Below are 15000 nucleotides of genomic sequence, written 5' to 3'. Positions count from 1 at the left end.
TCCAGAGTCATTAGTATGCGTAAATCAGGATAAGCAGCAGACCTTGCGTTGGAGGTAGGTCATGCATGAGGGCCAAGGAATTTACAATAGAAATTCCACAATGAGAGATGTTGAGTGTCCCATAGGACTCAAAGGGCATAAGATTATTTCACTGAAACCATGTCAAAGTCGCCCACTATAATAACCCCTAGACTCCACTCCTTTAATTTCACAGGCTCTTACAACACTTTGGATGGACTGGTTGCTGAGTGAACAGTGACTTCACTTTGACCCACAGATTTCACGCTTTCTTGGGTTTTAAAGTGCACAGAAAAATAAGCGTCAATGTCTTGACAAGATTTATCACATTATTTCAGGGCTGACGTTTCAACTGGCTTTCTGGCAATCGTTAAATTTGTTGAGTGCTTTGCCCACTTGATGCTTTCCTGTTTGACCTCTTCTATCAACAAAAGTGATCTGTTGGCCTTCTATCTGTCCAAATTACACCTTGTCAGAGGTAACATTTCTTTGTCCATGATGGACAGCCTGCTCTGAGAGCTAGAGAGAGAGAGAGAGAGGGAGTGAAAGAGCGGTCCGCTCAGAAGTTCTGTAAGAGGAATATCCACCTGTTTGTCTCAGCTCTATGGAGACTCCTTCCATTTCTCCCCTTGTCATCTTCAAACTCTTCGCATGAAAGGCTCTGAGTGAAAGTTTCTTGCTTTGAAGCTTCCCCTGCATTAGTTCCTTTCCAAAGCTTGCTCTCTCTCTCCCAGGCACACGAGCAGTAAATCCACGGAAAGCAGTGCCACTGGCCTTCGCTTTCTCTCTAGCCGGTGTGCCGGACAGAAAAGGTCAGTCTAATTCTAATAACACAATTATTGACACAAGATATTGTTGTCATTTCTTAGCACCTCCCCCACAGAGTGTTTAATTTGCCTCAAGCTGCTGAACTGCACATCGGTGAGACGGTTTGCGTGGTGTAGTTATCAATATTTCTAGCTTATTTAATATCCACGGCAATGTTTTTCTATTTTCTATTGTAAAACCAACTCCATCAAGGCTGCCTTCATTCAATGATTTTTAACATTGATTGTTTTCCCAGTTTCAGCAGCACAATTTGAAAGAAGAGTGAGCCAGACAATGACGTGCACCAGCTCTCCCCGGAGCGTGACAAAGGCTGCCCGTGAGCACGAAATCCAGTTAAATAGCATAGATGAAATGTTTTTTGTATTTTTCTGCTGTAAGTTGGGCACCAGAGGCCAAAAATCTGGCTTTGTTTTTTTTTTTTTGAAGATGTGTTGTTTTCGGTAATGAAGGTCAGGTAAAGCAGCCGATCTCCTAAAGTCTGCAGCAGGCAGGATTAACCTCAGGAAGAATATGCTTGAGGAGCCAAGCAAAACATCTTCCAAAATCATATCTATATCTTTAACTCAGGATAAAAACAGAGCCAAAGGCTCTCTTCCAATCAGAAGCACAATCTCTGTGTCATAACTGAATTACCAAAGTGCAAAAACAAGCTTAATCTTTCATCACAGGTCAAGTGACATGGCTGGGCTATTGCCTGCTCTCACAAGGGGAAGGATAGGCCTGAGTGATGTCTAACACAAGGACAAAGATAATAGGAAAATACACACAACTCCAACTAAAGAAATTCCTTTCATCTAATCAAATATACTAGATGAAAAATAATAAACTGAAGGGGTGGCTCAGTGGTTAGCACTGTCACCTCACAGCAAGAAGGTTGTGGGTCGAGTCCTGGCTGGGCCAGTTGGGGTTTCTGTGTGGTATTTCATGTTCTCCCCATGTTGGCATGGGTTTCCTCTGGGTGCTCTGGTTTCCTCCACAGTCCAGAGACATGCGGTATAGGTAAATTGAATAAACTAAAACTAGTGTATGAGTGTGAGTATGAATTTGAAAGTGCATGTTTCAAAGTGCTGGGCTGTGACTGGAAGGGCATCCGCTTCCTAAAACAAATGCTGCAATAGTTGGTGGTTCAGTCTGCTGTGGCAACCTCTGATAAACCAGAGACTAAGCCGAAGGAAATTGAATAGTGAATAATAATGTTACTCAAAGTGTTTACTTTAGCACTGCACTGAGGTTCACCTTTAGAGTATCTGCACTTATGATGATTTCTATTTTTCTGTAAACTTTTAGAAAAGCAAATGTACTTTTCCCTCCACTATCTTCTATTGAGGTCCTTGTTAGTCATTACTATGTGGCTTTGAAAGGATGCTTTTTTCTTCTCTAAAACATGTTTTTTTCTTATATTTTTTGGTAGACGACAGGCAGTCTATCAATTCTCATTCTTGTAGGGTCACATGGAGTTCTGTGATGTTTCAGCAGATGGCAAAAGGTAAGAAGACGTCTCAGCTTCTCAGGCCAGTGCACACATGCATGTCCATACTTAGAAAGTATGTTTTAGTTTTTCTGAAAAAATTTATTAAATTATTTTAACGATCTAGGTGCAGAGTCTAAAGCGCATGGCGCAAAAGCATCAAGGGTGTGTCTGAATCCACTTTTGCTATTTTAAGGATGGAAGAATACACTCTGCACCCTGGCACAATAATTTTAATATTTAATCCTTCTATCTTTTCATATGTAAAGATATTTGTTTATTGCTGTATATTCTGTGTGTATTAAGCAATGTGTAAGCATTTGAAACCACATAGGTGCATAACTATCGTGCTCGGGGCTCGACTTTAGACCCAATTTTAGATGGCCAATGGCTCTGTCTACTTTAGTTCCTTAAAATAGCATCACGCCAACAATGCGCCTTTACACGCCTCTAATTTATACCAGCAATCCCATGAGTCCACAAAGTAGCGCAAATAGATTTGCTATTTGAACAATGTGGTGCAAAACGTGTAAACTAGGGTTGCGCTAATCTGAAAATAGCACGAATCATGCCAACCACAATGCATGCCTTATTGTGCCAGGTGTATAATAAGGCCCTTAATGTTTGCTTGAAACAAACCATATCACAGCCTTTAAAAGCTCACCATCTAACCTGTCCTGATATGTGCCAACTTTTACATTCAGGTGAATGCTTGGAATTAAATTGTGTGTCAAAATGTCACCAAATTTTTTTTTTCTAAAGGTGCTATTTTCACCAGATGTTGATAACAACCAAGAATATGAAAAAAGAAAACAAATCTAATTAGTAAACAAATTAAGTTATACACGTTTTAAAATGAAAAGACACATAAAAACAGTGTTGAATACACGAAGAAAGGGAGGTGTAGAAAGGCAGTAAAAGCTCAGACAGCAGCTGAAATCTGTCACTAGTTATTCAGCAATGCCTTTGCCCTTCGTCAGTGTAAATTAATATTAGCTGCTTCAGTCCAACATCCACATTATCAGAATAATGAAGATGAAACCAGAGCGGAAAAAAACTGCAAGACAATGATCCAAAAACATAGCCAAAGAAATTCTCAAATGCTTTCAGAAAAAGAAAATCAAGCTGTAGAATGGCCCAGCCGATCGCCTGACTTGAATCCAATGGAAAATACAAATTAAAGATCAGTTTGGATAGACAAAACCCACAAAACCATCAAGACTCTATTGAAGTCTGAGCTATGCATGTGACTTGATTCTCCACATGATAGTCGTCTTTAAGCTTTATCATAGCCTTGTGAATGTGCTACAAAACCAGAGGTATGGTTAAAAAATGATACGAGTTAGCTTGCAAAAATGTAGTGGGCTCATAATAACATTAACCTGTGTATTTTCAGAAATATGTTTTAGTGAATCTTGCCAAACCTTTCTTTTCTAGCATGATTACAACACTTATATAAGTGTTATTCAACATTATATAACTGTTAAACAAGCAGTCAAATGCATTCAAGTTAGTTTAATGTTAGCATGTCAGACGGAGCATCACTGACTGGCTTATATCACCATGAAGGCACAGCGTACATTACAGGACGCATTACAGGAGAGAGGATTACAGGAGGTTGAGTAGTGCCAAGTTTTGGAAAACAGTCTGCATTGCTTTCCTTGGGATCCCAACAGCACGTCTACATGAGCATTGTTGCGTTGTCACAAAGCCATTTTGCTTCATGTTAGACGAAGCGCGAGCATGTCAGAAATAAAACATGGCATTAGTTTACTGTCAGAGTTTGCAACAGCATAGACAGTATCACTGATTATAATGGGTTCTATAAGCTGCATCATGTTGTTCAACTCTGGATTAAATGAAGGATTAAATATTAGGAATGAGTGTTTCAGATCCCTTTAGTAAGACGTTGTTCTCATCAAAATGCTGATTAGTTTTTAAAGACAGTTTGACACACGCTTAATTTTCAGAGCATATAAATGTCATTAAATTTATAACATTTAATTTTCTCATATAAAAACTAAAACTAAACTAAAAACTAGTACTAAAAACAAAAAAAAAAAAAAAACTAAAACTAAACTAAAACTAGTAATTCTATATTTATTTCCTACAACAGTACTGTCTGGTTCTTGAATCTGATTGGCTGTTTGCCATTCGATATTCTGCAAATATATATGTATACTCTACAGCAGGGGTGCTCAATCCTGTTCCTGGAGATCTACCTTCCTGTAGATTTCAGTTGCTACCAATATCAAACACACCTGTCTGTAATTATCAAGTGGTGTTCAGGTCCTAATTAATTGGTTCAGGTGTTCAGATCTCCAGGAACAGGACTAAGCACCCCTGCTATACAGTTTGACAAATACTGCAGGTGTTGGACAACATGATATAATTTTGAGACTTTTTTTAGCTGAGAATGTAGTTGTTTAGATTCAACTATGCAGTTTATTTATAAGTATAGAGACTATTTTAAAATATTTATAATTTTGGAGCATCGGATTTAGTTCATCTGTCGTCATCAGCCTGTCTGAGCAGATCAAAGAAAATGACTGTTGACGTTCCGCCACAAGATAGCAACAGAGACCGCATAATAAGTCTTTGGAGAGAGAAAAACTCAGCGTTTTCTCGACATAAGTTTCAAACTACAGCTGAACAAATCATTATAAATCAGGTAAGTGACATTCTAAGTCAATTCTTCTCTTTTAGATTTTGTAGTGCTGTATTTATACCACAGAAACTGATAGTGTTTGGACTGTCCTAGCTTTTTAGAGGTTAATTATTGTTAAATCTCAATTGCAACAAAGAAATTCTGGAAAATCTTTGTAGACTGATGGCATTTCATGCCGTTCAGCCATACAATCCTAAAATGTAAGCAAAAATCAACTGTTTTGTCATCACTTTAGACATTATGCTAGAGAATCATTCAAATATCAGCTCTAAGTGACATTGGTGAATTAATAACAATAGTTTCTGCTGTTCTGATGTCAGCTGCAATTGTAAACTTGTATAGTGGAAAAAAAGTAGTTCCTCATACAAAACGGTTTGAGAATCTCAGTGTTTGATTTTTTTACACACACGATTATGCCGTCAAACTGTTGTATAAACGCAATATTACACTCGAAGCATTGTGATAAGGCTGTATCTGTGGCCTCGAGCCAATGCACTTGTCCCACAAACGCCTATATTCAGCCATATAGCACTGCTCGTCATGTGATATTGCTCATTTAAAACATTGGCACAAGGTCCTATAAAACATGCCATACCTTATCGTACCGTATCGTATTGTATTGTATCATATCCTATCATGATAAAATCTAATATAAAATATCATACCACTTACAAACAAATTACAATGCTAACATTTTAATCTAACAAGAATGACTAAAACACTAAAATCTCACTCACATTGCACTTCGAGGTACTTCTGTGCCTGAAAGTCCTTGACTGCTGGATGGTCAACAATGCAGACCACTGGAACACCGTCGTCTTCTCTCGTGACTGTTAACCTCAGCCAGCTCGTCACAGTGAACATCTTGTCATATGTGAGCTCCACCTTAGACTTGCCTGTGAGGGACAGAAACCAACACAGAATTGCAAATTAAAATGAATTCGTTTTCATTATCATCCCTGTCAAGAAACAACGGGTGGCTAAATGTATCGAAGGCCATGGTATATGTTCCGTCCTGTGAGCATACTCCCCAATGTCTACCGCATGTGTGACATATGGCAGCTCGCTGGCGTTTATCATTGACATGTGTGCAGTAAACGGCCCCCCGCTGCGACACCTGAAATGTAACCATCTGGGAGGGGCTGTGCGACTCAAAAACACCCCTCAAATACAGAGCTGTGTATTGATTTAGGAGTCCACATTTGATCAGATTTTCTATAAATAAGCTCATTCAGTGAATGTACATTTGATACAAATGCTACTGATATATTTGGAAATTACCAGGGAACACTTTTTGGTGTAAGGATAGAATAAAACAGAGTCCAGAGATGCATGGAATAAGTAAGTCTGAAAATCTAGCCGTAGTTTTTCAAAGTCAAAGACAGAGTATGTGATGTATACTGTATATATATATATATATATATATATATATATATATATATATATATATATATATATATATATATATATATATATATATATATATATATATATACAGTTGAAGTCAGAATTATTAGCTTCCTTGGAATTTTTTTCTTCTTTTTAAAATATTTTCCAAATTATGTTTAAAAGAGCCAGGAAATTTTCACAGTATGCCAGATAATATTTATTATTATTATTATTATTATTATTATTATTTATTTTGCTATTAAGGTTTGCTATTTGTTTTTATTGGCATGAACAATATGCTGTTGCTTTAAGACCTTATACATAGATAATGTCTCTAAAATACTTTCACTTTACACATGACTGACTGTTTGCATGAATACTCAGCAAGATGGCCAATACTATTCCGAAATGTAAGTGTTTATTTGTCCATTCTAGGTGCAATAACCCAACCAAGGGAAGCAAATTCAACATTTGCATGCTGATGTGTTTCTTTCTGTGTGATGCTTCAGGTGTGTGGATCACAAAAAAGCATCTGTCAGTCTCTTTCATGACTCATCAAACACGTCCTGCTCTTTCTTCTCATTCATCCATATTTCTTTTCTGCTATAACATATATGTTTACAGATAAACTATTTAGAAAATTTGTCAATTAACAGCATTTTGTTGTGCCAGAACTCACATACCTATCTATACTTTGAAATAGTACTGCATGATATTGGAAAAAAATTTTTTACTTGCTATATACATATTTTTCTGTTACGATATTAAGAATAAAAAGACGAATTGAACAGCTCTATCTAGAAAGAATTTATGATTTCAGATTGATTGGGGTGGTTTTGTAAAGCAGTGCATCTACATAACAAAACAACAACAAAAAAACAATTACAAGCATTCATACATACAGTATACAAGCATACATAAATACAGTAGAATAAAAATAATAATAATATATGGTTTTCTGGCAGTCTAGCAGTATTCAGGTACACAAATGAACAAATTAAATGTAAAATACCACTGTATATATACAATATATACACACTTTATTAGGTACACCATATTAGTATCTGGGTTGGACCGCCTTTTGTCCTCAGAACTGCAATAATCCTTCGTGGCATAGATTCCACAAGATACTGTAAATATTCCTCAGAGACTTAGGTCCATATTGACATCATCATGCACTTGGTGCATATTTGTCAGCTGCACATTCATAATGCGAATCTCCAGTTCCACCACATCCCAAAGATGCTCTATTGGACTGAGCCTGGTGACTGTGGAGGCCATATGAGTACAGTGAACTCATTGTCGTGTTCAAGAAACCAGTCTGAGATGATTCACACTTTATGACAAGAAGTAGCCAGCAGAAGATGGGTACACTGTGGTCATAAAAATATGGACATGATCATCAACAATTCTCAGGTAGGCTGTGGCGTTGACACGATGCTCAATTGGTACTAGTGGGCCCAAAGTGTGCCAAGAAAATATCCGCCACACCATTACACCACCACAACCAGCATAAAATGTTGATAAAAGGCAGAATGGATCTATAATTTCATGTTGTTGATGCCAAATCTCACCCTACCAGCATAAATCTAGGCACATCAGACCAACAATATTCCAATCTTTTATTGTCCAATTTTGGTGAGCCTGTGTGAACTGTAGCCTCAGTTTCCTGTTCTTAGCTGACAGGAGTGGTATCCGGTGGAATCTTCTGCTGCTGTAGCCCATTTGCCTCAAGGTTGGACGTGTTTTGCGTTCAGAGATGCTCTTCTTGGTCTTGCAGACCTTGGTTATAACAAGTGCTTTTTTGAGTTACTGTTGCCTTTTAGCTTAAACCAGTCTGGCCATCAACAATGCATTTGAGCCCACATAACTGCCGCTCACAGGATATTTTTCCTTAACGGACTGTTCTCAGTAAACCCTAGATTAAAATTTTTTGCGTTAACGTGTAGTTAGACAGGTGTACCTAATAAAGTGGCCGGTGACTGTAAATACAATGAATCTTTTTTTAAGTCACAAAGATTATAATTTCTTTTACCTGAATGCTTTAAACTGGCTTGAAATGTTTACACCCTCACAGGGCTTAAAAACATGCAAAAAATAACCTGTCTGGTAACACTTCACAATGACTCCACAAATCCCATTAACGACTGTGGCTCAGCAATGGTGACTCAGATGCAGCAATGTGACTATTGTAAATGCACACACATTATGAAGCCATACTTAGAAAATCTCTGGATTACCGAATTTAGACTAAACATTTAATTATGACTTTTGATTACTGATATCGAATTGACCACTTTTACACTTAAAAAAAAAAACGGATTCATTAAATAAATTATGTTTTTGCCTATCCCTACTAAACCGCTTCCTGTGGCGGCTTGTTATGCAGCTGTCACTCATTGGCAACTGTGTGGGCTGCGAGGGTGTGTTTGTGCTTTATGAAGTGAGATATAATGGCTGTAGTGGACGCCTCTGACCCGCAGCACTCCTTCAGCAGCATCAAGTGGGCATGAAGAACACAAAAGACTCGAAGTCATTGTGCGGCTCCAGACAATAGCCTCGCAGCACCGCACAGACCTCCATCACTCAATTACTGCTCTGGCCTTGTAGAGAGAAGCAGGCGTGGGTGGAAAGAGAGAGAACGGAGGAATGAAGGGTTGAGTGAGAAATCTGCAGAAGAAGGAGAGAGAGGGACCTATTGTCCTGTTTGTGTTTTTGTAAAGAAAAAATAAATCCACTTGACCATTAAAAATGAATTTCGTGCGAGTAATTAAAAGAGAAGAAATATATAACGGTGAGTGAGATGGAGGGTAAAAACAAACGTAGCTGAAGTGTGTCCTTTATGCGCCAACAACAAATATAATGGTTACTTTCGAACAGATTTCCTCAAGGAAATTCTCTTTACATTTCAAAGATAAACTTGTATTTGTATATACAGCTGAATTTCATTATATGGATTTAAATAATTCTCCACTGTCTAGGAAGGTTTGGAATAACAAAGTAGACAATTCATTTTTTAGACAGTCTATCCATTTAGGATTGGAAAATGCACAGTGTTGTTTAAAAGTATGGAGTTGGTCTGATTTATCTTGTGGTTTTAAAGTATCTTCAAGGCTGGCTGTATTTGATCAAAATACAATAAATGATTGCTAAAAAATATACAAATAATAAGAAATCTGTGTTTTATTTGAATATTTTTAACATGCAATTGGTTTGTGAAAAGGTAAAGTAAAATTTTCAGCAGCCATTACTGGGTGCATCCTTTAGAAATAATTCTAAAATTCAGAACCTGTATGATTACTATTATGCTTGTTCAAACTAATTATTTGAAATGAGCAGAAACAACACAATTCTTGAGATTTGTCTGGGATCACTTAATTGTTTTAAGTTCAATACACTTACATTTGTTACGTTAACTAAATCTATCATTTTGAGTTGGTACAACATGAATGAATTGTGTGGAAGCCTGCATTTTTTGCACAAAGACTAATATTCTTGCTTGCAACATATTTTTTTAAAGTGGAAGTGAAGCAGTCAGACAAATTTACATTGTTTTGTAAATTGATTTCTACTTTAATGAAAGTATATTAAATAAACAAACTCGCTTAATGAACACTGAAAAAATGCTAAAACTGTTGCAAACAATTTATTTGTGATGAATTTAAACAAATTATTCATTCATTTTCTTTTTGGCTTAGTCATTTTACTAATCTGGGGTCGCCACAGCGGAATGATCCGCTAACTTATCCAGCATATGTTTTTTACACAGCAGATGCCCTTCCAGCTGCAACCCATCTCTGGGAAACATCTATACACACTCATTCACACTCATACACTATGGGAAATTTAGCCTACCCAATTCACCTGTACCACATATCTTTGGACTTATGAGGGAAACCGGAGCCCCCGGAGAAAACCCACACGAACACAGGGAGAACATGCAAACTCCACACAGAAACGCCAACTGACACAGCCGAGGCTTGAATCAGCGACCTTGTTGCTGTGAGGCGACAGCACGACCTACTGTGCCACTGCATCACCCTACATTAAACAAAACTTTAAACAAATTTTTAAACTAACTTTAACAATATTCAACTTAATTTGTTTGTTAAAATTCAGTTTGTAAATAATTTGTTTACAACCATTTCATGTAAAAAATTGTAAATCCAAGGAATCATCTTTAAACAATTTTTACATTGTAACCATTTTGAAGAAAACGGCATGTTTTACTATATTTTTTACACTGAAAAAAATTACTTCTGCAAAACTGTTGCAAACAGTTTATATAGTTTATTTGTTGAATTTAAACAGATTAAATGTACTAAATTTCATCTTAATCTGTTTGTTTAAATTTAACACAAATACATTGCTTATAACCATTTAACTTTAAAAAAAATGTAGTAAATCCAAGGATTCATCTGTGAATTTTTTTTAGTGTTGAGCTAGGGCGCCGCCATCTTGGAACATCACTGTGTCTGCCATCACGGGGTTGATTCTGTTCCCTCAGCTGAACAAATACAGTGGAAGTAATGGACTAAACACAGAGACTGTAAAGCCTAATTTATTCCAATGTGTGAAGTTGTGGGTTTGGAGTGGATGCAAATACAAGCATCAGATGTGTGTCTAATATATAAAAATATATTTATTCTATTTTTATTTTTTCCTTTTTCAATTAGAAATTATTTGATGCGCTTTGGTCTACTCTCTGTATTATGTTGCCTAACTGGGTTAAAACCATAGTTTCAACAAAGTCCGGTGCCAACGTAATGGGGGCAGGTACTTTCACTATTCACTTCTATAGCTGCTCACCTGTTTTCATGTTCAAACCAAACTAAGATCAGCGTGGTTTTTCAATTCGCAGTTTCTACATCTATATACATGTTGAGAGATGGAGTTTATATAAAAGGGAATTTGTCTTCACATAATTCACAAAGACGTGACTTAGTAAAGTGTGAAGTCATGTGTTTTAATCTTTGCAAATCCCCTCATCAGTCAGCATTGCATCAGCGTGAAAGAGTGGACCAAAGTGCATCAATGAAAGGTATTAAAAAAAGAAAAATAGAAACAGTATAAATATTTTTGTATATATTAGACAGAACTTTGATGCTTGTATTTGTACCAGATCTGCGGTATGCATTGGGTTAAATTAAGCTTTGCAGTCTCTTTGTTCAGTCTATTATTTCCACAGTATCTGTTCAGTTGACGGAACAGAACCAACCATGTAACTTCAGACATAGCAAATTTGCAAGATGGCGGCACCTTTGCACTAAAAGCTATAGTAAAACATGCCCTTTTCTTCAAAATGGTTACATTAATCGAGTTTGTTTCACCTACTATGCCCCTCGCTGCTGGAATCAGCTTCCAGAAATGGTCAGATGTGCTCCAACAGTAGGCACATTCAAATCAAAACTGAAAGCACATCTGTTTAGCTGTGCCTTTCCTGAATGAGCACTGTGCTACGTCCGACAGATTGCACTATTATGTTTTTCTCTTCTTTTTCATTCTTTTAATCACATTTTATCTGTTTTTTTATCATTTTTATAATTTGTTTTTATTTTTCTTATACTTATTTCTTTTATTCTTGTTTATGTAAAGCACTTTGAATTGCCACTGTGTATGAAATGTGCTAAATAAAAAAAACTTGCCTTGCCTTGCCTTGTTTAATATATTTTATTTAAGGTGGAAAACAATTTAAAAAATAATATAAACTTGACTAACTGCTTCACTTCCACTTTAAGTTTGCAAAGATATACTTTAAAATAAAGATTTTTTTTAAATAAGGTCAGGCCACCATTAAAACACAAATCCAGCTAATATCATAATTATTGTGCATGTTGGAAAACAAAACAAAACAAAATAAAATAAAACAAAAAACAAAAATAAAAAATAATAAAATAAAACAAAACAAAATAAAATAAAAAAATTGAAAATAAAATAAAATACAAAAATAGTACATAAAATAAAAATAAAATAAAACTAAACAAAAAAAAACAAAATAAAATAAAATGACAATAAAATAAAACATAAAATGAAAATAAAATTAAACAAAACAAAATAATATGAAAATAAAATAAAGTAAAATAATTCAAGTAACTTTTGTAGAAAGAAACTGAGTTAACAACAGTCTGTGGAACTAGTTACTGAATAAAATTGTATATATTTTGTTTCAATGTATCAGTGCACATTATGTTGTATTTGGTGTAGTGTTGTGTAACAGCAAGTGGATATCAAAGATAAGCTTAGCCAGTAATTGCCATCCTACTTTTGCCAATTATTCATAGATTATGTGTATCTTTTACCAATGTTTTTAATAATATTAATAGTCCACAATATTAAATAAAATGGCACTGCAGTGTAGAAATCTGGACATCTCAATCCTCCAGACGTTTTGTGTCATTTTTTTCCACATTTCCTTTACTCGAGCATTCATTTCTCCTGCATTCAGCATTATCATCAGTGAATGGATATTCAGACAATCATATCTCCAATAAGAGAAGACACAGAGCTCATTGAGAGCCCAGAAGCACGTCTGTATTCTCCCTCACAATGCCACAGTCACTGCTGATAAAGAGATAATCACAGGTCAATCACTGTCATTCACACATTTCTTCATTTCAATAACATCTCCCTTTTTGAAATGCAAAGGAGCTCTGATTAGTCCCAATCTGCAGCGATACAGTGGGCTGAATATCAAAAGAGATCCTGTTCCCCATTGAATTGGCAGATTTTTTTGCAGTCTATAATTATTCGCCACCTTCTGATGGTAAAGTCACTCGTTGAAGACGACGCTCTGGAAAATCTGAGGCCAAAGCAGTGATTTCTCAAACTTCCTTAAAGACATTAAAAAGCCTGAATCGAGCTATTGTGTTTCAGCTCAGCTTACTTGGCTAATTGAAATGAGATTATATTTTTTAAGCAATGACACAATGAGCGGGCCGACGCCGTCTGACAGGAGGAAATTAACAAGTCATTGTTTCGCGACGCTCATTCAGCGAGTCTTACGAGACAGGTGTGTATCAACAATGGAGCAGGATGTAAAACAGAAGTACCAAACACGGATAAGACGGCGAAGGTTGTGTATGCGTGAGCGAAAGGGAGAATGAGGTGGTACATAGTGGGGGCGGCTGAGTTTACATTCCAGGGCTGTATGGGTGTAACCTTTAAATGATATTTAAAAAAGCCTGATTATCCTAGAGGTAATTAGGCTGAATGAGGAGGACATTTAATTAAAAATAAATCCGAAAAGGCGCAGGGGCCAAAAGCAATTTCCAGCCAGTGAGTGCCAGTGATGCACTGCCTGTGTCAGGAGAGGGTCCCTCGCTTTCTTCAATCGCTTTTCTCCTCCTTCTCCTCCTTCATTCAAACCATTTTCACTCTACAAAAACAGAATATTCATGTCCTGCTGTCCGTCTTGCTGAGGCAACCTCGTTCATCTTTAGCAGAGCATTTGTCCAACTGTCCAATAACCCAGATAGCAGGCAGTAATCGGCCCGAGCTCGGCTGCCCTCCGGCGCCTCCGGCTCCGACTCGGCATCGGCGAGTGTTATCCGGGCCGAGTGCGGCCCGCAGCTCGCTCGCGCACATGCGGCTGTGATGCGGCTGTAAAGCACTGGCCCGATTCCGGTCAACCATATCCGGTCCGAGTCTGTCTGTAGAGTCCTGGCCGCTTCTGGCAAGGACTCGGCTGATGGCAACCGATTAAGTTCTTATTTTATCTAGTAATCTGTTAGCTCCACGTTTAATGATAATTTGAGAAAATATTCATGGTACGATAGCAAAAAAAAAAAAAAAAGAATATTTAGTGTGGATGGTCTCAATGTTTAGACGCAAACAAAACAATATTATTTATAAATAGATTATACATGTCATCTAGAGAAAAACTATGTAAAATTCGCTTATTTTTGAGATAGCACGCTCCTGTGCTGACTGTTTTTTTTTTTTTTTAAAGCAGAAGTTGGTTTCATAATAAACACATGCGTGACTAAACTCATGATCCAAACTCCATCCAGACGGTGGCGGTAATGCTCCAACAAGCTGGTTGTCAACCACCATGGCACGAAGATCACAAGAAGAAAAAGTTTGATTTTTCAAAGATTCCATGTGGATTCCGGTCAGAAAGGTAAGCTTTTTACTGCTTGTGTACTGTATAATTAGCGAATTTAGAGCTTAAAACATTTCCACGGTGTTTGGTTGTAACAGCGTTTAGTAATTTAAAACAGTTTGATACGAAATGTAACTTGCTTTAAGAAACACGACTGGAGCTAATGTATGCTAACGCTAACAGTTACAAACACGTCTGAAAGTTCCTTTTCCTTTTACACAATGTTAGATTGTAACGTGTGTAGTAACTGAAAACTATTTTAATTATTTTAAAGAAACATGAAACGAATTTGTGTGTATGCTAACTTTGCGTTAAAGAAAGTTTCTGTAGACGAATCCATTATCGCTAACATGGCATAACGTGTTTTTTTCCTGATTTAACATTATAAAGTACCGTGGATGTTGAAAAAATCATTGTACAGGCGTATACTTATCCAACAGTATTAATTCTGTGATTATGTGTAATTAAAAACTAATTAATTAATAAAATATTATTGTTTATCTTGTTTATGCAGTTTTTCACGAAAAA

The 15000-nt window shown here is 36.6% G+C and overlaps 1 protein-coding gene and 1 long non-coding RNA gene across 10 annotated transcripts in view; one reads left to right on the top strand and one right to left on the bottom strand.

Annotated features, from left to right (window-relative positions):
• cadm1a (cell adhesion molecule 1a) overlaps nucleotides 1-15000 on the bottom strand; it is a 462812-nt gene that overhangs the window by 85331 nt on the left and 362481 nt on the right. For all 8 annotated transcript variants that reach the window (XM_005161197.5, XM_021468894.2, XM_005161198.5 and 5 more), the window contains 1 exon segment: nucleotides 5720-5878. In XM_005161197.5, the coding sequence (XP_005161254.1) occupies nucleotides 5720-5878 (159 nt within the window).
• LOC137488816 (uncharacterized) overlaps nucleotides 14436-15000 on the top strand; it is a 2958-nt gene continuing 2393 nt past the window's right edge. For both annotated transcript variants that reach the window (XR_011008045.2, XR_012396787.1), the window contains exon 1: nucleotides 14436-14490. This is a non-coding gene — a long non-coding RNA (uncharacterized lncRNA). The remainder of the gene's footprint in view (nucleotides 14491-15000) is intronic.

This window comes from Danio rerio, chromosome 21 (assembly GCF_049306965.1).
Source record: "Danio rerio strain Tuebingen ecotype United States chromosome 21, GRCz12tu, whole genome shotgun sequence".
Classification (NCBI taxonomy): Eukaryota; Metazoa; Chordata; class Actinopteri; order Cypriniformes; family Danionidae; genus Danio; species Danio rerio.
The sequence above is the reverse complement of the archived record's forward strand: the minus strand, read 5'-3'. Positions and strand labels throughout refer to the sequence as shown.